Here is a 22,332-nt window from a genome sequence, read left to right as displayed (position 1 = left end):
CACCCTACACATGTCGCGCGGCGTTAATTCCTGGTTCTCTCACTAAGGCCCACCCGCTCTCACCTGCCGCGCCCGACTCATTACATGCTCCGCGCTAATTCGTCAAAATTAAATAATTTTTTACTCGGTAACGCTTACGAATTTCACAAAATGGTATTTAACTTTTTGATTTGTATTTTCCATATCTATTTACAGTTTCCGGGAAGGAAACCTTATTTCAAACACCCTGTATATATACATATATACATACATATATACATATAGAATACATTACCTTTTTATAGAATATGCTGTTAATTATTCTGGTCTCCTCACTCCAATGTGTGTACGGACTAATCGGTTATGACTGTGCTGGACAACACCTGAACATTACCACCGTATCATTATTGGGAACCAGCGAGTGCGACCTAGGACACCAAAAACCTAATTCATCCCACGTTTATGTCCAACTTCTTTAACTCTCTGAGTATAATTATGCAGAAATTTATCAATGCAAAATTGAGTTATCTAGAACGGTTCAGTATTGCGGCATGCATTCGCATATTTCTGCAGTAAGTAATGGGAGAATGGAATACCTCTTAGAAATTTCTCCATCGAAGTACTCACGTGCTATACAAGATGGCATTTTTTCTTTGGGAACTGATGGAGAAATCAACGGGTTAAAACCGAATTCCACTAACACGCACAGTTTCATGCTTGCTGATACAGTCGGATATGACGGTCGATGCGAAGGAACTCAATATTCTGATCCCTACGGCACCTGGAGTAATGTCATTGTCGACGCTTTAATTCGAATCACTCTGAAAACAGCGTATGTACTTGTAAATTTAAACTCAGGTAAAATTATGTTAAAATCCGGTACTGTATGTGACTTAACCAGAGGAACTTGCGTTGACTCTGAGAATGGGCACACATTCTGGAAGCCTATGCCTACCTCTTCTTGTAACTTCCACCAATATGATGTATTATATGAAGGGCTAACAACCAAATTAACTAGCCAAGCGGAGGACTCTACATATGCCACGATTTATTCTCTGGTGACTCAAGATCTTACCTTTGCCTTGACAGCTGCCCATCAACAGTCATTATGCGGATACACTCTGCATAACACAGAACATCCAAAATTGTTCATATTGGAAACTGTGAAGGGTAACACCTTTACCCATCGAGGATCAATTCCTGTAGGAAATTTAGACATATTTACTTATGTTAATTCTAAATTTGTCTATGTGGAAAAACATATTAAACAACAGATGACATCTCTTTACCACAACGTTATGCTGCAACGATGTGAGTTAGAGAGAGAGGTAATCAAAAATACACTCTCTTTTGCTTCCTTACAACCAGATGAATTCGCATATCGCTTGATGAAAGGACCTGGATATATGGCAGTAAGTGCTGGAGAAGCTATCTATGTGATAAAGTGCATCCCAGTAACCACCACTATTCGACGAGTCAAGGAATGTCATCTTGAACTTTCTGTAACCATAAGGAATAATTCATATTTCCTAACTCCAAAATCAAGAATATTAGTTAAAAGCAGTACCGTACGAGAATGCAGTTATGAATTACCTACCTTGTACTTCATAGAAGACACTTGGGTACAATTTACTCCAGAGGCACATGTGCGTGAAACAACACCTCAACAATTACAACCTATGACTTCTCTTACTTGGAAGTATCTCACGCCTGGAACATTAGCAACTAGTGGAATATACTCCCAAGCTGACATCGACAAGCTTCGCAATCACATCATGCTTCCCGCCGAGAAGCCTGCGCTTCTTAACACTACGGCACGTGGAATGACCAGTCAAAATATTGATGGTGAATCAGTATCATTGTACCATCTCCTCGATGAAGCATCACTAAAGAAAATAGCTGATAATACAGCTGCCCGCATCTGGAGCAACTTTGTCACTTTTGGATCTGCAACCGCAGGAATATTCGGAATAATGATCATTGTCCGCCTCATCAAGCTCGCCATCGACACTCTGATCCATGGGTATGCTCTTCACTCAGCGTATGGATGCAGCCTCTACGTTCTTGGAGCTATCTGTAGTTCACTCACCAATTTACTAGTACACTTTGCACGAGCACCACCCAAACCCAAGCCAAACACACCTGAGCACGAGGTAGATGATGTACACTCGCCACTTCCCATAACAATACAGCCTAACCGCGATTTTCCCGAAGTACCAGAATCTTTAAACACCGGGAATAGAAATCAAAGTGTAGGCACAAACACTACACCTATTGTTTACACAAGCCTGACGGAACGTTTAAACCAAATCGATTTAAATGAATGAATTACTCCGAAATCATCGTAAATTCGTTCTTAATTAAGGAAGGGTTGTGACGTCAGAAATTAAAATTTCCACTAAATAAAGTTCCTAGATCCTAGTAAAATCGATTCGACCAATAGCATGAAAGTGAGGATTCTCAACCTAGTCTTTTGGATAGACGGTCCCTCTCTGTAAGAAATAATCTATGGTAGACTTTAAGAATAATAACCAATATGTTAATGATAAAACAGAACATATAGCGACATCCTAAAATATTTACGCATAATGTCAATTTAAAAGAACTTGATTACATTAATATATAATTTTTCCACATATTAACAATTCATGAGCGACTCATTCTCTTACACCGCCGTATACTCTCGCGCTTTCGAAAAACCTGTTCTATTAAATTGATAAAATGCAATGCGTTCCGCCAAATAATCATAGATTATTAGAATAAGTATTTTTCCTTTGAACAAAGGGCCAGCCAAGAAGGCGCTAAAAGCCAAGAGCGCGAACAATAAACAACCCGAGATATCGGATCCTCGAGTCGCACACGACGCGGTCCCTAATTGCTTAATTTGTAATGAGATATACAAAATGGAGGCGCCACGCTCTACCTGCTGACATATGATAAACATTACGGCTAACCCGATGTCTCTGGCTGACTATTGAACGCCAAAGGAAATTCTATTGTTAAAACTCTAAGAACACGTGGAATAAACTAAATTCAATAATTTAATAAATTTAATGATTGTAGAAATTGACAATCACTTACTGAATTTTGTAATATTAAATCTGTATCACTTTCGCCTGCACTGCCACCTTTTCTTAGAGTTTACCAAATTTAATACTTTTAGTGATATCGAACGATCATATTTAAGGATATTTTACTTAAATACTAAAATTACTTTTAAGAAAAAAGACCACCCATGTTGCCGTATTAGAGCACCCCAGTACATGTATTCAGCGCCTTCCGAATGGCTAACTGGCAACCATGCTTGTCAGCCGAGCTGCCATTCCACAGGCGCAGCGTTGCGATAATTATAAGCGCGCCGATAATTATTGTTAAAATTACTTGTCACAATTATATCTCGTCCATTGTAAATGCACGTACATATGAGCGCATATATCTTTTTCTTTTTGCAACATTGAATTTAAGAATAATAACGTGTCTACTTTCATATGTACCTGCATAATTTTTATAAATAATTATTCTAATACACCCGCAAGATTTATCTGTGACTCTGAATGCTTAAAACTTAAATCGCGTGGGAATAAACTTTTACACGGCATTGGATCAGTCGCCAATTCTAGGAACGCATAGTTTCGCGATATCTAACAATAACATTCAGAGCTACAGGTTTCAATCGCACCGCTATCAGCGCTAGGGGACCGAAACCCCCAAATTAATAAACAGTACATGTACGAAGAAATTCCATACTCTTTCTCCGCCGCTAGTCGCGTCATAACGAAAATCTAAGACGCAAAGCCCCTTCCCTGTCGTCTAAGACAAGGGATGCTAGACCTATATAAATGGGCCCGCGGCCCGAGCGAGCGTTCAGTCTTTTTTCAAAATCTACGAGAGTCAATCTCTGTAAATTTGAAAGCCACCCGAGGGTTACGAAGACGCTTCCAGCTGACAATTGTAACACGATCACGCTGCGTCTGCCTGGACCAACCGAACCATCCGATTTTGTAAAGGCGCTGCGTCTACTCGTCAATAAAATTAAAATAAGTTAATTGAAATTTTGAAACAATTCTTCCCATTTCCAAACTTGATCCTTTTAGCATTGAGAGAAATCGATGTAACTGTTTATTGGTACATCTACAAGCCCTTGGAGTTTAAAGAGAATGATCAAAGCGTAAAATTAATATTGGCCGCTAAGTCGTTCTTCTCTTCCTCCTCTGTATTAAACCATACCCTTATTCCTGAATAAATTATTAAACTAATTGCTCAAAAGTGCAGATTTGTTTTTTCGCTGCGAAGCTTGCATTACGACCTGAGAGTTGTCTGCAGTACTCGCCATCTCAAATACAAATCCTCGCATTTTGCAAATCAGATCCCTTTTACTCCTTAACATTTGCTTAATAGTACAGATTTGTTATTTCGCTGCGAAATGTGCATTATGACCTGAGGGTTGTCTGCAATACTCGCCATCTTAATTAATAAATTTTAACTTTTTGCAAATCAAGCCTTTCCTATTTCAACCATTAATTGCTCAATAGTGCGGGATCAATTTTCGCTGCGAACAGTCCATCACGATCTGAGGGTCGTCTGCAATACTCGCCATCTTAAATACGAATCCTGGCATTTCGCAATTTAATTTCTTTCCTCTCACAATCGTCTGCATCTTACTGCACCACGATTCCCCCTTCTCCCTAAAATTGTCTGCAAGCATGTGCATAATCGAAACGCAGATGCACAATTGCATTACGATCTGAAGGATTGTCTGCAAATACGTGCAACTCAACCTCGATCAGCATACTTCTGCATTACAATTTCCTTTCTCTCCAATTGTCTGCGAATAATGTGCTTAATTGATATTTTGATGCATAGCCGCATCACGATCTGAACGGTCGTCTGCGATCCATGCAATTCAAAAACAATAGGCATACCTTCCGCATCACAATTTCCCTCTCTTATTTCATAAAATCATTTGCTTAATAGTGCAAGTTCGATGAAAATCGTCTGCATTTACGCATTATGATTCTAGATGGTATGGAGGAAAAAATATAGAGGCGGGAAGAAAAAGCGCGAAAGGGCGGAGATTTATCGGCGCTTAAGAGATCTCATCGCCGCAAAAAAAGCAGCCGCCAATCAACCTTCAAGTTTTCCCCCTTTCAGTTCGTTCGGGGCACCCGAAAAGACCGCCCCGAAAGACCCGCAGCCTGGGCCATCTAAGCCCAGAGGCCTCCGAATACTCAGTATTCAGAAGGGGCACTTTATTACCGTTCATCGTCCGCCACGAATAGTGGAAACAATAGATTTTACCATTTTGGATACCGAAGTGGAAGTCTTGGGCGAAAACCCCCCAAATAAAACTATCGACCGGCTTTTTAATAAAATCATCAATAATTGTACTCCGAAAGAGAAATAAATGTTAAGATAAAAAAGATTTATTCTTTTAACTTCCCATGATAAGGCAGAAACGGCTCTTGCCATCCCGGGGTGTAATCGGTGCATGCAGATTGCCCCTTAAACTAAAGAAGAGCAACTCCAACCTAGACCTTAGGATACCTAGAGTGGAGAAATAAATATCGACGCTCTGGTCCTTTTCAGTATTTCCCCTAGAAATCCCTAAATCCACAAACCGAGACGTCACAACAGAAAGGCAGTTTCGACTTCTTATATGTAGACAGTTTAGACGACAATGTATATAAAATGTACACATGCTAACGATACAATGACAGTTTTGACGACAGTGTATATAAAATCTACAAGTGCTTACAATGCAATGGCAGTTTTGACGACACTTTTGTTGCATCGAGGCGGTGCACGGGGTCCGTCCTCCGAATATTACACGTTTCGGTGTAAGAGGATGACGGCGTGGAGTAAATAAATGTCTTTCCAATCGTTCAATATATATATATGTTTGCGTTTTATTCTTCCTGTGTGTTTCGGTGATAGAGTTACGAGTCGCTACCTCGTACTCTCGAACTGACTTGCACGAGCTTCGGAGCTCGTGCATTATATATTATTATTTTCGGTCTTGTCAGCGAAATAGCAGAAGGAAGTGGCCGCGTGCCCTACTGCCTTCTGCTGATAGCGCGCGATGTCGAAAGGCTGACAAGACGGATTCTTAGGCTCAGCAGATTCCAACAGTTTGGCAATCTGCTGAGTTGTGTATAAAAATGTGACGCATATGGTGGTCAATGACCAGCGTGCGCTGTCGGGTTACAACATCCTTCCCCCCTAGGGGAAAAGAAAAAGAGTGAGTATTTGTAACTCAATCTTTTTCTTTTTTACAATTCATAATTATTATATTTTACAATTTTTTTAGGCTTCTTCGTTCTCCGTCGCAGCGGAGTATTTTACCTTTGGTTTTAGCGTTCGCGGCGGAAGAGCAAAAGTTTTATTTCTATTACATTTCCTAACTATTGTGATAGTAATGATTACAATGATGGTTACTGTTATGAGGAATGTACCGCCGTTGGTAGAGTACACAAATATTTTATGTATAGGTATCTCGTTTGCCTTATCTACTTCGTTGTCTAACTCGTCGAGGCTATTAGTTAATTGTTGCAGCTCTCGCGGGTTAGATATAAATGTTTCGCCTTGTAACTCATTTTGTTTTAATTGAAGATTTCTTAATATAATGTTTTTTCGGTCGACTGTCAGGTTGTATGCGGGTAAACGTGCCATGATATGTGATTCATGCACGCTTTTGGTTCGTATTGATATGTCAGCTGTTATTACCTGACATTCGCCGAAAATAGTAAGTTTACCGGTGTTCTTGATTTTAATAATATTCTTCGGGTGGTTTAAGCAAAATATTTGGATCTCCTGTTCTTCAGTAGTTGAGGATATCCATGATTGAGCTTCGTGTAGGGAGATCCATATGGTCGCTCTTGATAGAAGGTGTCGGGTTTTGCACTGCGTCGTTTGTTGATCCGGTCTCGTGAGTGCTTGTATTTCGCACGGGGCATTTGCCTTTGCGTGGTATATCGGATGGCTTTGAGTGCACACGTACTGTTTGTCGCTGCGTTTGCATTTTTCTAATTCGGTCGCGGTTAATTTTAGGTAGTTATTATTTTCTTTGTCGAAAGCGATTATTTCATTGTCGTTATTTATGACGTTGAATATGTTTTCACTACTATACACGGGAATTGCCGTGACTCGCATTACTTCAAAATTTTCATATCCCACTATCGGGAATTTTATAATTGTTATTATTGTATTTTCTTTATAATACGCGCTGATCTCTGCGTATTCGTGGATATTGTACCAAATTTGTTCGTTGATACGAAATGGGAAGTGATTTCTCCTTCTTAATTTTTCTGCGGCTTCCTTTAGTTCCGCTAGTTTTTTTTCTAACGGGAATAATCGTAGATTCAGCATATCGGATTTTGAATGTGTCAAGAAATGCGTGATGTCGTGCACATCATTTAATGTGTCTGTGATTAATGTTCTTACTATAGACACGAAATCTAACGCGTACAGTCGGCGTGTTATCTGGTCGAGTTTCAAGCTCACTGCCGCTGTCGCGTTTGCTAGATTTTTAATATGTTGGTCCATCTTACTTTCTGTTTCTCGGATGTGACCTATCGTTGTGTTCAGAATTTTTATCTGATTTTTTGCGATGTGTTGCAGAGTCTGTTGTTGCGAGTGTAGTATTTGCAGTTGTTTCGCGATTTGTTTCTCATCGTCTACGTCCATCAAGCCGAATAATGCTTTTCCCGCTTTCCCGACAAAATCAATTAAGCCTCTCTTCTGTGTTGCGGACCCATATATAACTTGCAGCCGGTTTATTGCGGTTGTTAATTTGTCGTATTCGGCGAGCGTTGTATATAATAGCTCGTTGCACTTGCCACCTATGTTTTTATCGTGTGCCTCATGGAAGTAATTGCAGAGTTTTTTTGCTTTTTCCGTGTAATTTCGTATCTTCCTGTATCGTTCTTTGATGGTTGAGACATCTGTCATAATTACGAATTTCCATGTAGACGTTGCCATTTGCAGAAATCCCTGGCTCTCATAATATAATAAGGGGGTGTGTGTAAACCGGGCGATAGAATACGGTGGTGTGCGTGTATTCGTGTTTTCTCCTATGTTCCTGGCTTGCGTTACGGTGAACGCAAGTCTGAAAAATGAGTAGCCTTTCCTACTGTGTGTTAGTTTTGATTTTATATTCGTATGTGAAAGTGTCTGTCAGTGTCGTGGTGTCCAACGTCTACAGTGGGAACGTCTTTTTGATGAGGTAAGTGCATATTACGATTAAAATTTCACTTATCTAAACTTTTTATTTTTTGCACGACTTAAGTTCTTCTTTCCTTTACTGCTGCTTTCTAATTTCAGAGACTTTTTAGTCTGTCTCGAGCAGTCTATCGTTAACGAGTCCGTTTTTGCGTTTTCTTTTTTCAAAAAAAGTGTTACGTCCTGTAACTCCACATCTCCTTTTTCCGACACATGGTAGATAAAATAGATAATAAAAAGTATACCGAATGTATTGGGATCAAAGGAGACGGTTCTAAGTTTCCAGAAAAATAACTCTAACTGACGGAATATCCTGAATCGCCAGATGTATAAAATAAAGAAGGAACCAAAACAATTGTACAACAGATGTGGAATATAAAAAATCGAAACGAAAGGATTTGTCAAAATATTCATAAAACATTAATAGCTCGGAAAGACTTGGAATATCTTAAACTAACAATAAATGTCTGGCGGTACACAAGGGAAATTCTGGAAGAAAAAACAATTCAGTAAAATCAAATTTCGCCGCAGATCCTAGGGATTAGAAAAAAGGAGGCAAAAAGCCTGTAATAATAAAATTGGGATACGCGGCTGGAAACTATAAAACTCAGGCAGCAATTGCACGCTGCCGATAAAAAAAGAGTTACCTAAGCTTTTTCGAATCTGTTATCTGGAAGCTTGGAAGGGCTAAAACCATGTAGAGGGGAGCTCATAAACATTTTCTCCTGGACCAATAGATATCGGGAACTCCTCACCAAAAATTAGAAACTAAGGGCGAAAACTTAGAAAATTAAGGAAACTGAGAGAAGGGCGACCAATAATTGCGAAGACGGAAAAGTGGAGGAATAAGCCTAACGAATAGAATTCAAATTTTGGATAAGACTTAGAATCTGGCGCTGGTCCTCCCCTTTTCCGAGCTTATAAAACCGAGCGCTCCGACGACGCTCGCTCTCAATTCTGTTCTAAAAATCCAGTTTTCATCAGTTCACTCAGTTACTCAAAATTTCAAGTGTTTGTGATAATTTGGTGTGGACGAAATAAAGAATCATCTCGAGATCTCATCCGAGTGAATTTGAAGACATCAAGTAGTAAGTGGCATCATTTATTTATTCCCCTTTTTCCTTTAATTTTGAAACGGTTCCACTAAATAGTTTTATTTGATTTGTATTCATATATTTATATATGTAAAAAATGAAAATTGAGGGAATAGTCAGGGTGCCGTTCACGCTTAATTGTTTCGCTATCTCTCTCGAATCCCCCGTTTTTCGGGTGCCTCAACCTGTCTAGCGGGCTACCTTTTGTCGGGGGTTGCGATATGCCGCCAGTAAATGGTGACTATCAAAACCTTGACTTGAGTAAGGCTCCATTCGGCTAGAGGAACCAGAGAAACTTAGGGTGACAACGGAGAGATCCGAAAGGAGCTGTGAGACGTGATGCCCAGCCATATTCTCCTCCAAATATCATTTATTAATTTAATTCATTAAAATGAAATCCTTTTAGTGGAATCATCGAACTTAAGAACCCTAAAGAAAAGCCGGGCTCGCCGAAATCGGCAAATTCGGAATTTGAGGGGCCTTATCCAGTCCTTCTTTGTGCAATATTTATTCGCGGCGGCGCCAGGGGAGATAAGAACCGACCCTCCCCGAAGAAGAGGAGAGAGGTCGTGGTCCCCTCAACCCCCAGCTCCCCCGACTTCGCCGGCTCCCGAAGAAGTTCCTCTGAACGTCGAAGAACCCAGGGAACTCCCCCCTTCTCCGAATACGCCGAGAACAAGCGTCAATGCGACCGAACCTGAGCCTGATTTGGAGCAGTTCCGCCCTACGACTCCTTCCTATTCTCCGGACATCTCGATTCATTCTCCAGGAGCTGCACCTAGAGCATGCTCCTCTCCAATTCCGTCCCCGATACCTCATCCTGGGGAACCTGAGGAGGTCGACTCCTTTGCTGATGACGATACCGTCTTTTGGCAAGAGTCTGACGGCCCAGAGCCTTCCCCCTCCCCCGCCCCGAGCGTGGAGTCCCTCGGCGGGCAAGAGGAACCCAGAGCGATCATAGATCCTCTCCTCGAGCTCCTCCGGAGGACTTGCTCTCCGTGGACGGATCCCGTCCCCGAAAGGGCCTTCACGATAGGCCCTGATTCCTTTGATCCTGAGGAGATCAGGAGAGAAGCCAGCAGGGCATCTCCTGATCAGAACGTCCTCATATTCTATCCCGGGGTGGAACACCCCTTCTTAGCTCCGATCAGGCTGATTGATCGTGTATTTCCGAGATCGTCGGCCAAGATCTCGGAAATAATTGAAATCGACTTAGATTAAATATTATTATTTTGGAATTTTTTATGTTATTCCCGCGTACCCTTGTTAAATAATAAAAATGTGTTGTCTTTTACTTAGTATATTAATTGAATTTTCTTTTTTCTTAGTTAAAATCTCTTTGGTTTACCATTTTATTTAATTTTTAATTATATTCAATCATCTCTATTTAACATCAATTGAAAAATAAAGAAATGTTAAATTAAATCTCGCTAAAACAGATTTCTGCAATTTTCTTTTAATGAACCTTTTTAGCTCCATTTATTGCGAAAAACATTTCCGGTTCTTTCTCTGGGAACAAGAAGTAAAATTCTTTCCCTCAAAAGAACAAAAATCGCGCTAATTCAAATCTTTTCTCGTTCTAATACATTCCTAGCGCTTAATACGCGTGACGTTGTCTCGCACGCGTCACGCAAGAATTGGTAGTTGCGTCTCTCTCTCTCTACCCTTTACCTGCTCTCGATCCATTTCCTAGTCATTGAGAACCGGTAATCCTTCCATTAAAATTATTCCTAAACCTGACGTAACATACTACCGATTTTTGGGGGCTCGTCCGGGATAGTGAGCGTGGTTTTTCGCAAATGGAGACCAGAGCAAAATCCGATAAAGAAGAAGTAGATAAAAACTATAAAGCTGCGGTAGAACAATCGTCTAAACCAAGACAGACACAAACTCAGATACACACCTCGACACCTACTGTGTCCAAAAATCCACAACCTAAACAACCTATTCCTTTACAAACCATTACTGAAAGCGTATCTACTCCTTTGCCTGATATATCCGAGATAACGGAGGGATCTACAATTAAATTAGACGATACCCGAATACCCCTGGCGCCAAAGCAACTACAAGCGTATTATAGCAAAGTTGAACCCGTAGTAGAACCTAAGAAAATGGCGAATACAAATCCGTTCGCCACATTAAAATACGCGGTAGAGGCGGTTCCCTTCTTTGATGGCAAAAACATCTCCATAAATTATTTTGTGGAAGGATGTGAGGAGGCAAAGAATATGTTGCCTCCCGAAGCCGAGGAACAATTCGCGAAAGTAATTCGAACGCGGATAACAGGCGAAGCTCGACGAACGATCCAGGGGATGGAATTTGATACTGTGGCTCAATTAACCAAATTTTTGGAGAACATTTTTGGACAAGATAAAAATGTTTACCAACTACAGGGGGAATTGGGCAGAGTATATCAAAAAAACGAAGAAGACGTAATCACGTATGCTAACAGAGTGAGACTTCTGGGAAACAGAATAATGGACGTGCACAAAAGAATGATTGATGATTATGAGCAATTAGCCGAAATTAGAAATACTTTAGAAATACTTTAGAAAAAGATGTATGCAAATGTTTTATACGAGGGTTAAAAGCAGAAATAGAACAAAGGGTAAAAAGGGATTTAGATGTGCACGAAACCGTCAATGATGCTTTAAATATAGAAAGAGAGCTACGTGAAATTACCGAAATACGACACGGTAAAGTCTCAGCCACCCCTAAATTATCGAATACAGATCGTTCTCGAGAAATTTGCCAGCTATGCCTCAAAGAAGGGCATGTTGCCTCGAACTGTAGGAAGTTAATGATACAAACAGGAAACCATTTAAATGCCCCAAACGAGATTTTAATTTGTCAAATCTGTAAAAAACGCGGACATAGTGCCGAAAAATGTCGGTTACGCGAAACTAATAACCGCCGGTTTATAAACTTAATTCAGGAAAATAAATTCAATTGTCAAATTTGTAATAAACCCGGTCACAATGCAAGAAATTGCAGATTTAATAATGGCAACGGTAACAATAACAATCAAGTCAGAACAACATTAATCTGTCAATGGTGCGACAAATCGGGGCACACCGCAAATAATTGTTGGAGGAAACAGCAAGAATCGAGAACAACTGAGCATAAAACACGAATAACGTGTCAAATATGCGAAGGATTCGGTCATTCGGCCAAAGAATGCCGAAATAATGCGAGGCAAAACAGCTCTAAGGAGGTAGAGCACTGCCGCTACTGTAAAAAGGAAGGGCACACGTTAGATAATTGCGAACTAAGGATTGCTAATAACAAAAGGCGTGAAGCAATAAGTGCGGGAAATGCCAGTGGCCCCTCAAAGATGGGTGTGCAGCAGGGGTCCGGACGGATCTCACACCCAGTGGTAACTCTCCGGAAATGAGTCAAAGAATGGAGCCCGAAATTCGGCCGGTCACCGTAAATTTAGATAGGCATAGTCATGTACCCACGATACAGGTGAAATTAAATAACCGAAATCAAAACGCGACTTTTATGTTAGATACAGGTTCAGGCCCGAATATAATTAAAGAAAATTTAATTTCAGGTAAATTAAAAATCGATTACGGAAATATTTTGAGATTGAACGGAATAAATGATTATCCGGTGTATACTCTAGGAAGAGTAATAATGCCGTTATTTAAAAAACAAGTAATTTTTCACATTGTATCAAAAGATTTTCCGATTTCTCAAGCCGGAATATTGGGTAATGATTTTTTCAAACAAACAAATTCGCGAATAGACTATGCTGAAGGACATTTAGAAATATCGGGGGAAAGAATTTCATTTTCTACTCCCGAAACAATTACTGTTCCACCGCAGGGCGAATCTCTATTCTTTGTACGAATTTCAAATCCAGAGATTGAGGTCGGATATGTACCGCGAATGAAAGTCGTTCACGGTATTTATCTGGGAGATACCGTCGCCACCAATGAAGACGGAAAAGCTTATCTAAACATAATCAGTACACGGAGTGAACCTATTGAAGTTCAGGTACCTACAATACAACTACTACCGTTAAGCGAGATGCAGGTAGGAAACATCGAGAAGTATAATAAAGAATGGCAGACCGTTGAAATGTCACGAGACTCCGAAGTCAAGAAAATCTATGACGAAGAAAATCATGATAGCAACGATCTCTGTCATCAAGACTTCATCGATGGAAAACTTCTTGAAGACCAAATCCAAAAGAAAATTAAAAAGAGAGAGAAAAACAAAATAAAAATTACACAGGAGAAGGATGCGAAGACATCGCCTGGTAAGAACCTTAATGAAATAAATAATGGGGGAAATTTCCAAACCCCGTCCAAAGAAGAAAAATATATAAATTTAATTGCCCAGGAGAAGGATGCCAGGACATCGCCGGGAAATATAATAAATAAAGAGGTAAATCTCCAAGCCTCACAAATAGAATCTAAAATTTCCAAAGATTCAACTCCTGTCAATCACGAGGAGGGAAATTTCCAAACCTCACTACGTGATCTGACCTTCTCCAGTAATTCTAGAATGGATCCATTGAAAACAATAAAAGAATTAAAATTTCCGCGAGTCAGAGAACCCGGAAATAATGAAGATACTCTCTCTCACATTACCTTCGAAGAAATAGCGAAGAAGTTGCATTTATATGATAAATGTAAAATTAATAATAATAAAAATAAAATAACAGTAAATAAACCGTCTTCAAGAATATCAACCTCCATGGAAAAACAGTCTCAACAAATAATAGAAGAATCTACGATCTCCCGTTTGGATAAAAAGAAAAGGAAAGATAAAATTAGTGCGCAATGCCTAGCCATAATAAATGAGCAGGAAAATAAGCGCCTTTCTGAGATAATGAAATTATTACGCTTAGAACATGTAAGCGCCACCGAAAAAGAAAACGTAACGAATCTCATTAAAAAGAGCCAGGATAGATTTCACATACCCGGAGAGAAGCTGACCTTCACTCAGGTACTGCAACACCAAATACCCACAACGGATGACCAACCTATTAACACCCGGCAGTATCGCTTTCCACAAAAACATAAAGAGGAAATAAATAAACAGGTGGACGAACTGTTGAAAGGAGGAATAGTAAAACCTTCGCAGTCACCGTACAATACGCCCATATGGATCGTGCCAAAGAAGGACGATTCACAAGGAAATAAACGATGGAGAATGGTGCTGGATTTTAGAAGCCTCAATGAGAAGACAATCGGAGACGCTTATCCATTACCCAACATTGTTGATATACTGGATCAATTAGGCGGTGCTAAATATTTTTCCGTCTGTGATCTAGCTTCCGGATTCCATCAAATAAAAATGGATCCGAAGGACAGCCATAAAACGGCTTTCACAACTCCGTTCGGGCATTATGAGTTTGAAAGAATGCCCTTCGGATTAAAAAACGCACCTGCCACTTTTCAGAGGTTAATGGATCTTGTGTTAATGGGATTGCAGGGCCGAGAATTATTTGTATATATGGACGATATAGTCATATATGCAAAAACATTAGAAGAACACGAACGAAAATTCAATCAATTAATACAGCGGTTGCGAGAGGCGAATCTGAAATTACAGCCGGATAAGTGTGAATTTTTGAAATCAAAAGTAACTTATCTCGGTCATGTAATTAGCAAAGACGGCGTAACACCAGATCCGAAAAAGCTGGAAGCCGTCAAATCATTTCCGCGACCAAAAACGCCTAAGAATATTAAACAATTTCTGGGTTTGGCGGGATATTACCGCAGGTTCATACCTAACATCTCAAAACTGGCTAAACCATTAACCGCTTTATTAAAAAATGACACAGCATTTGAATGGACTTCAAATCAAGAGGAAGCATTCGAATCGCTGAAGCAAAAATTATGTAAAGAACCCGTATTACAATATCCGGATTTTTCACAACCGTTCATCTTAACCACGGACGCCTCAGGAATAGCTGTAGAATTTTGTCACAGGGAATAATAAACAAAGATCAACCCGTGGCATATGCATCACGAACATTGACGGAGAATGAGGTAAAATACGACACGTACGAGAAAGAAGCACTAGCAATAGTCTATTGTGTGAAACATTTTCGACCATACCTATACGGTCGAAAATTCACTTTAGTCACGGATCATAAACCATTGCTTTGGTTCAAAAATGCGCAAGATGCAAATATGCGGATATTACGATGGCGATTAAAATTAGCCGAGTATGACTACGATGTAGTATACAAGGCCGGAAAAACGAATGTAAACGCAGATGCATTGTCAAGAAATCCTGTAGAAGAAAAGTAATGCAACATAATTAAGCCTATGAAAAAATTAAATCCGAATGATCCTAAGGATGCTGAATTAATCGCGCAAATGCTAGAAGAATCTGATAATGACAGTGAAGAAGACGACGATTACAAATTATATTTATCTGATGAGGAAGAGATAGAAAAGGAAATTAATAAAAATGAAATAAGCAAAAATGATTCAATACCATTTACGGAACAGGAATTAAATGAACCATCACAGGAGATTGTGGAAAAAGCGTTAATTCATGAACCACCAGAAGAACACCGAATACAAACACGAAGCCTTACAGCAAAAAAGGCAAGGACAGAACTATTAAAAGACAAGGAAATCAAAAAGGAGGACGAGCAGGTAGATGAATCTGACAAGGAAAAAGAGAGCGACAGTGGAAGTGAAGATGAGAGTGAGACAGAGGAAAATAGAAATTTACCCGTTGTTACAAATATTCAAGATATACCTAACAACATAATTGAAACACGCGACTTATTATTCTTACGAAAAGATAATATCACATACTTCACTGACATTGAAGGAAATCCTTTGGATTCTGGTTCACAAAAATTATTTGAGAGAAATGAATTACCGAAAATTAAAACGCTTGCTCTAGGAGAAGCGCAACCGATAAAATACAAGAAATATTATCACATTATTTTACCAATCAGCGAAGGAGTCCGGGAAGGACCAACTTTAACTTTGCAATACATATCTACAGCCATAAAAAATTTGCGAATAATCTCCGATGAACTAAATTTGCAAACAGTTAGTATTGCGAAAACCGATCTAATAAACAATGTACCTTGGGGCGAAATTAAAAACTTGCTACATTTAATTTTCTTAAACTCACCTACGAAATTAATAATTTGCAACGGAGCAATAAAATATCCTCCCAGAGATCTCCGATCGTCAATAATCGGAGAAATGCATTGTTCACCAACGGGGGGGCATCGCGGAGTAAATAAAACATATAATAGAATTAAACATAAATACTACTGGGAAAATTTAAAACAAGAAGTTCAACTATATATTCAGCAATGTCTACAGTGTCAGTTAAAAAAATTAGTCAGGGTAAAAACCAAACAACCCATGCTAATAACTGACACACCAGGAGCATCTTTTGACAAAATTGCCATGGATATTGTAGGGCCTCTGCCAAGAACAGACAGAGGAAATGAATATATTCTGACCATGCAAGACCAGCTGACAAAATTCTGCATGGGCGTACCATTACAAAATCAGACATCCGAAACAATAGCCGAAGTATTTGTAGACAGATTTATCTGTGTATTAGGCGCCCCAAAGGCAATTTTAACCGATCAAGGAAGGAATTTCGTGAGTGAATTAATCAAGAAAGTGGCGAAAATATTTAGAATACGAAAATTTCGTACCACAGCATTTCACCCGCAATCAAACGGCTCGTTAGAGAGGTCTCACCACGCTCTTGGCGAATATTTAAAGCAATACGCCAATGAACAAAAGGAATGGCACAAATGAGTCGGACTCGCCATGTTCAACTATAATACTTGTGTACATGAAGCAACAAAACATACACCATACGAACTAGTATTCGGGAAAATAGCCAGAGTACCGACGGACGAACCACTCGGTCCGGAGGAAAAATTAGCCAATTACGATGATTATTTGATAAGCTTAGTTACACAACTCCATAATTTGCAGGTTAATGCCTTCAGAAATGTAACTGAAGCAAAAGAAAAATCTAAAAAACATTACGACAAGAAAATAAATCCGAAAATTTTTAAACCCGGCGACTATGTATTTTTATTAAAAGGGCCAAAGCCAGGAAAATTTGGCAATCAATATACAGGGCCCCACGAAGTTTTAGAAATCTTAAATAAAAACAATGTGAGAATAAGAATTAAGAAAAATACGAAAGTAGTACATCCAAACAGACTCCGAGTATCATATATAAAACCGAACGGATAAGAATAAAAAAAAAAATTATATTTTCAGATGGATTCGAGATTTAAATGGATTATTGTCACGGTCATCTTAGCACATATTACTAAAAAAGCATACGGGATAATCGGTTATGATTGCGGATCGGCGAATTTAAATATTACAACCCTATCGTTACTGGATGTTGAAAACTGTAATATACCGTTAACACAGCCTCAGGTAGACCGAACCTACATACAACTGCTGCAATTATCTAAATTCGAGGGAATACCTGTAATACAGTGTAAAGTTTCAATAAATCGAAATGTATACCATTGCGGAATGCACTCACATATTTCAACAGTAGCCAACGGGCAAGCCGAATATATTTTCGAGACTACAGTCGATCAATGCAAGAAGATGCACGCAACAGGATCATTCTCATTCTCAACATATAATCACGTTTACGGATTAAAAGTAAATCAAACGGTAATGCGACCGATTACGCTTGCAGGAACTGCAAGTACCGACGGACATTGTTCCGGCAGTTATTATTCAGACCCTTACGGAAGCTGGGACAATGTTGTTGTACAAGCCATAATAACAATTACTTTAATTACTCATCAAGCTACTGTTAATTTGGAGGCGAATCAGATTCGCCTAAGATCAGGAACTGTATGTACTTATACAGATAATAATTGCATCGATATCGATGGGGGTTATACATTCTGGCAAACATTACCGACCGATTATTGCAAATTTAACAACTACGATATTTTATATGAAGGATATGCAAACCGAATGCTCAATACACTCTATGAAAAACCGCAAGTAGTATATTCATTATCTACGCATGATATAACATTTGCATTAACCAAGACAGGAGAAGAACCGTTATGTGGATATACTTTGACAAAAACCGAGCATCCTAAATTATTAATTTTGGAAACCACGAAAGGAGATTCATTTGCACAAAAGCGACCATTATCCGTCGAAAATTTAGACATATTTACTTATGTAAACTCAAAATTTGTATACGTAGAAAAACATATCCGCTCGCAAATGAATTCATTATATCGAGATGTACTAAAACAACGCTGCAATTTAGAACAACAAGTATTGAAAAATGCATTAAGTATCGCAGTAAATTCACCTGACGAATTTGCATATCAAATAATGAAAGGGCCTGGATATATGGCTGTTATCTCCGGAGAAGTTGTACACATAATAAAATGTACACCTGTTGATGTAAAAATTCAACATATAAAAGAATGTTATTCCGAATTGCCAGTACTTAAAAATAACGAAACGTATTTCTTATCACCACGAACTCATATATTAACCAGAACCGGAACTCAAATCTCATGCAATCGAGTAATACCTCCTATGTATTTCTTAAACGACGGATGGTATCGAATGATACCCACACCGGAACGAACCTTACCCCCCACCACAATAAAGCCTATGACTAAACCAACATGGCATTATACAAATCCAGGATCACTTGCAGCCAGCGGAATTTACAGTGAAAAAGATCTCGAACATCTAAGAGATCACATAATGTTCCCCGCAGAACGACCTGCGCTACTTAATACAGTAGCAAGGGGAGTAATGGGAGAACCTACAACGATACATGGAGGGTTAATTTCTAATCTCATGGACGAGGCATCAATAGAGAAAGTAGCAACCTCCGCATGGAATAAAATGTGGAGTAAATTTTTGGTTTTCGGAAATATCAGCGCCGGAATGCTAGGAATATTTCTGTGCATTCGCGGAGTTAAATTAATTCTCGACACTCTCGTTCATGGGTACGTGCTGCATACGGTATACGGATGGTCTCTGTATTTAATCGGAGCCATCTGGGACTCACTAACACAACTATTATTACACTTAGGAGAAAAGAGACAAAAATATGAAAAACCAAGCGCACCGAAAATGCCTGAGCCAGAGATTGAAAAACAACAAAAAAATGAATTGCCTCCTATTGAAGAACTTGAAATGAATCACGAGGAGGAACAGGAACGACATTATCCTCTTCTTCCAGCCCGAGAGAATGCAACTTATTCTCTACAACTACGACACTAAAAAACTTCAATTTGATCATATTACATGTAATTCCATACATGCATCAGATTTTCCTTCATGACTGAATTTACCTCGTGTATTTCCGTACACGCAACAACCTTTCATTTTCTTTATAATTTATTTCTATAGAATCTTTTAAACAACAATTGGAATATCTTTTCTTTATTATTAAAGGAACACTTTGTTTTAGAGCAAGAAGTAAGAAAGAAGAAAGAAAAATCAAGAAGAATGGCAACTGTTTCGTACATTGATACGCATCAGCTGACCCGCTCTCCGCTTGAGGTGCAGGTACTGGAGGTTGAATCGCCGACCCTCTTTTGGGTGAAACTCAAGAACGGAGAGGGAGAGCTGAACGAGCTCCTCAGGTACCTGACGCTACGGATGACCCGCATAGGGAAAAACCTTACGCTAGCGCCGGACTGCGTAGAAGTAGGAACGCTGGTCGCCGTCAAGGAGAAGGGACGGTGGCAGAGAGGAATCGTGACGGAGGTAACGTCACACACCGACGTCACGATCCATCTGCGAGATTGGGGGCGAAAAATCCACAGGCGAAAGTTCGATTGCTGTCGCCTAGAAGAGCGATTCATGGAACAGCCGTGGCAAGCTGTACCATGTGGAATACACGGCGTCAAGCCCACCGACCCATCTGGGTGGACCGAGCGGGACATCGCTCTAGTCCGGCTGCTGATAGAGAAACAGTGGGGGCGGATTTCAATTCGTCGGGCTTGTTGGGGCGAATTCGCTGAGGTAGATTTCTCCATCAGGAAGAAAGGAGACCTATTGATCCGAAATTTGGCGAATATTTTGGAGTCTGCAGGGGCCGCCTACAAAAGCACAGGCGTGATGATCAATTATAAATTGGGACTGAATAACGTGGAGCAAAAACCCACTATGCGTCGCATACGGTTCCCAAGCCAAATTAAGATTTAAGTCATCATATTATCATTATCATCGTTTTCTTATTTTATTTTTTCTCTTAGTTTTACATATATAATCATAATCGTAAGCAATTATAATCACACGTTACATTTGTCAATAAGCTAAGGCCTTTAATATTAAGTATATAGTAATCAATTATACCTTATAAAAATATATAAGCACTCCTTAGAATTGTAATAATTTTTAATTTTTTCATTTCTCTTTTCCTTTATCTCTTACTTTCCTTTAAGAAGCACCAATCTTTTTCAAATAATCTTAGGTATAAAATAAAAAAAAAAAAAAAAAAAAAAAAATAATATGTATATTGTACACATATATAAATATATATATATATATATATATAATGACGTGAAATAAATAGACTAGTTGAAAAAAAAAAAAAAAAAAAAAAAAATATTCTTATTTTTGAAAATAACATAAGGGACTGCAGGGGGAAAGAAAGGGAATGATACCGCCACTCAAGGAGAGTGGTGGGAAACAGACGCGTGCCGGCGGAATGCTACAAGAAGGTTATGGACGAATAGATAAAAATATCCTCCACATGTTTGACGAAATTGACCGAGGTACCTGAAGGACCTATCGAGGAATGAGATTCAAACGTGTAAGTAATAAAGATGCTGCACGGTCTCCCTTGAGCTAAGATGGTCCAGGAATGTTCGAAATCATAAATCGAACCATTCAAAACTCTTTCCATCAAGAGAAAGTCCCAACCTTCACGTCACATGCAAACTAACTGAACACGTGCAAGGAATATAAAATAAAATAAAAAAATAAAAAAAATCTTTTTCTAAAAATTACTTAAAATAAAAGTATGTTAAATATACATATAAATACACAAAAACATAATCATATATATATATATACATATATTCAAAAGGATTCATTTACGTAATAATCAATAGAATAAAATAAAAAAAAAATGTGAAGTGTCGAAAAAAGGAGATATTTTTGTCTATGCAAATGTTGCGTAACCTACCCCAACATTTGTCTAAGTCGGGGGGTGTTACGTCCTGTAACTCCACATCTCCTTTTTCCGACACATGGTAGATAAAGTAGATAATAAAAAGTATACCGAATGTATTGGGATCAAAGGAGACGGTTCTAAGTTTCCAGAAAAATAACTCTAACTGACGGAATATCCTGAATCGCCAGATGTATAAAATAAAAGAAGGAACCAAAAACAATTGTACAACAGATGTGGAATATAAAAAATCGAAACGAAAGGATTTGTCAAAATATTCATAAAACATTAATAGCTCGGAAAGACTTGGAATATCTTAAACTAACAATAAATGTCTGGCGGTACACAAGGGAAATTCTGGAAGAAAAAACAATTCAGTAAAATCAAATTTCGCCGCAGATCCTAGGGATTAGAAAAAGGAGGCAAAAGCCTGTAATAATAAAATTGGGATACGCGGCTGGAAACTATAAAACTCAGGCAGCAATTGCACGCTGCCGATAAAAAAAGAGTTACCTAAGCTTTTTCGAATCTGTTATCTGGAAGCTTGGAAGGGCTAAAACCATGTAGAAGGGAGCTCATAAACATTTTCTCCTGGACCAATAGATATCGGGAACTCCTCACCAAAAATTAGAAACTAAGGGCGAAAACTTAGAAAATTAAGGAAACTGAGAGAAGGGCGACCAATAATTGCGAAGACGGAAAAGTGGAGGAATAAGCCTAACGAATAGAATTCAAATTTTGGATAAGACTTAGAATCTGGCGCTGGTCCTCCCCTTTTCCGAGCTTATAAAACCGAGCGCTCCGACGACGCTCGCTCTCAATTCTGTTCTAAAAATCCAGTTTTCATCAGTTCACTCAGTTACTCAAAATTTCAAGTGTTTGTGATAAT

At 39.0% G+C, this 22,332-nt stretch overlaps 2 protein-coding genes and 1 pseudogene across 2 annotated transcripts; 2 read left to right on the top strand and 1 right to left on the bottom strand.

Annotated features, from left to right (window-relative positions):
- The first annotated feature begins 278 nt into the window (after positions 1–278).
- Positions 279–2,306, top strand: LOC139112704 (uncharacterized; annotated as a pseudogene).
- A 1,550-nt stretch (positions 2,307–3,856) lies between these two features.
- LOC139112720 (uncharacterized) lies at positions 3,857–8,543 on the bottom strand. Its single transcript, XM_070673790.1, has one exon. The coding sequence runs from the start codon at positions 7,954–7,956 to the stop codon at positions 6,283–6,285; it is 1,674 nt and encodes a 557-aa protein (XP_070529891.1). The 5' UTR covers positions 7,957–8,543; the 3' UTR covers positions 3,857–6,282.
- A 9,182-nt stretch (positions 8,544–17,725) lies between these two features.
- Positions 17,726–20,370, top strand: LOC139112702 (uncharacterized). Its single transcript, XM_070673775.1, has one exon. It carries the CDS (start codon positions 17,801–17,803, stop codon positions 19,541–19,543), a length of 1,743 nt encoding a protein of 580 aa, XP_070529876.1. The 5' UTR covers positions 17,726–17,800; the 3' UTR covers positions 19,544–20,370.
- Positions 20,371–22,332: the final 1,962 nt, after the last annotated feature.

The sequence above is a fragment of the Cardiocondyla obscurior genome, unplaced genomic scaffold (assembly GCF_019399895.1).
Source record: "Cardiocondyla obscurior isolate alpha-2009 unplaced genomic scaffold, Cobs3.1 scaffold43_0_327834, whole genome shotgun sequence".
Classification (NCBI taxonomy): Eukaryota; Metazoa; Arthropoda; class Insecta; order Hymenoptera; family Formicidae; genus Cardiocondyla; species Cardiocondyla obscurior.
Note: the sequence above shows the minus strand (reverse complement) of the source record. Positions and strands in the feature narration are given on the sequence as shown.

Excerpts from the sequence above, each read along its gene's own strand:
- LOC139112720 (XM_070673790.1), bottom strand. The coding sequence starts at position 7,956 with ATGGCAACGTCTACATGGAAATTCGTAATTATGACAGATGTCTCAACC.
- LOC139112702 (XM_070673775.1), top strand. The coding sequence starts at position 17,801 with ATGCACTCACATATTTCAACAGTAGCCAACGGGCAAGCCGAATATATT.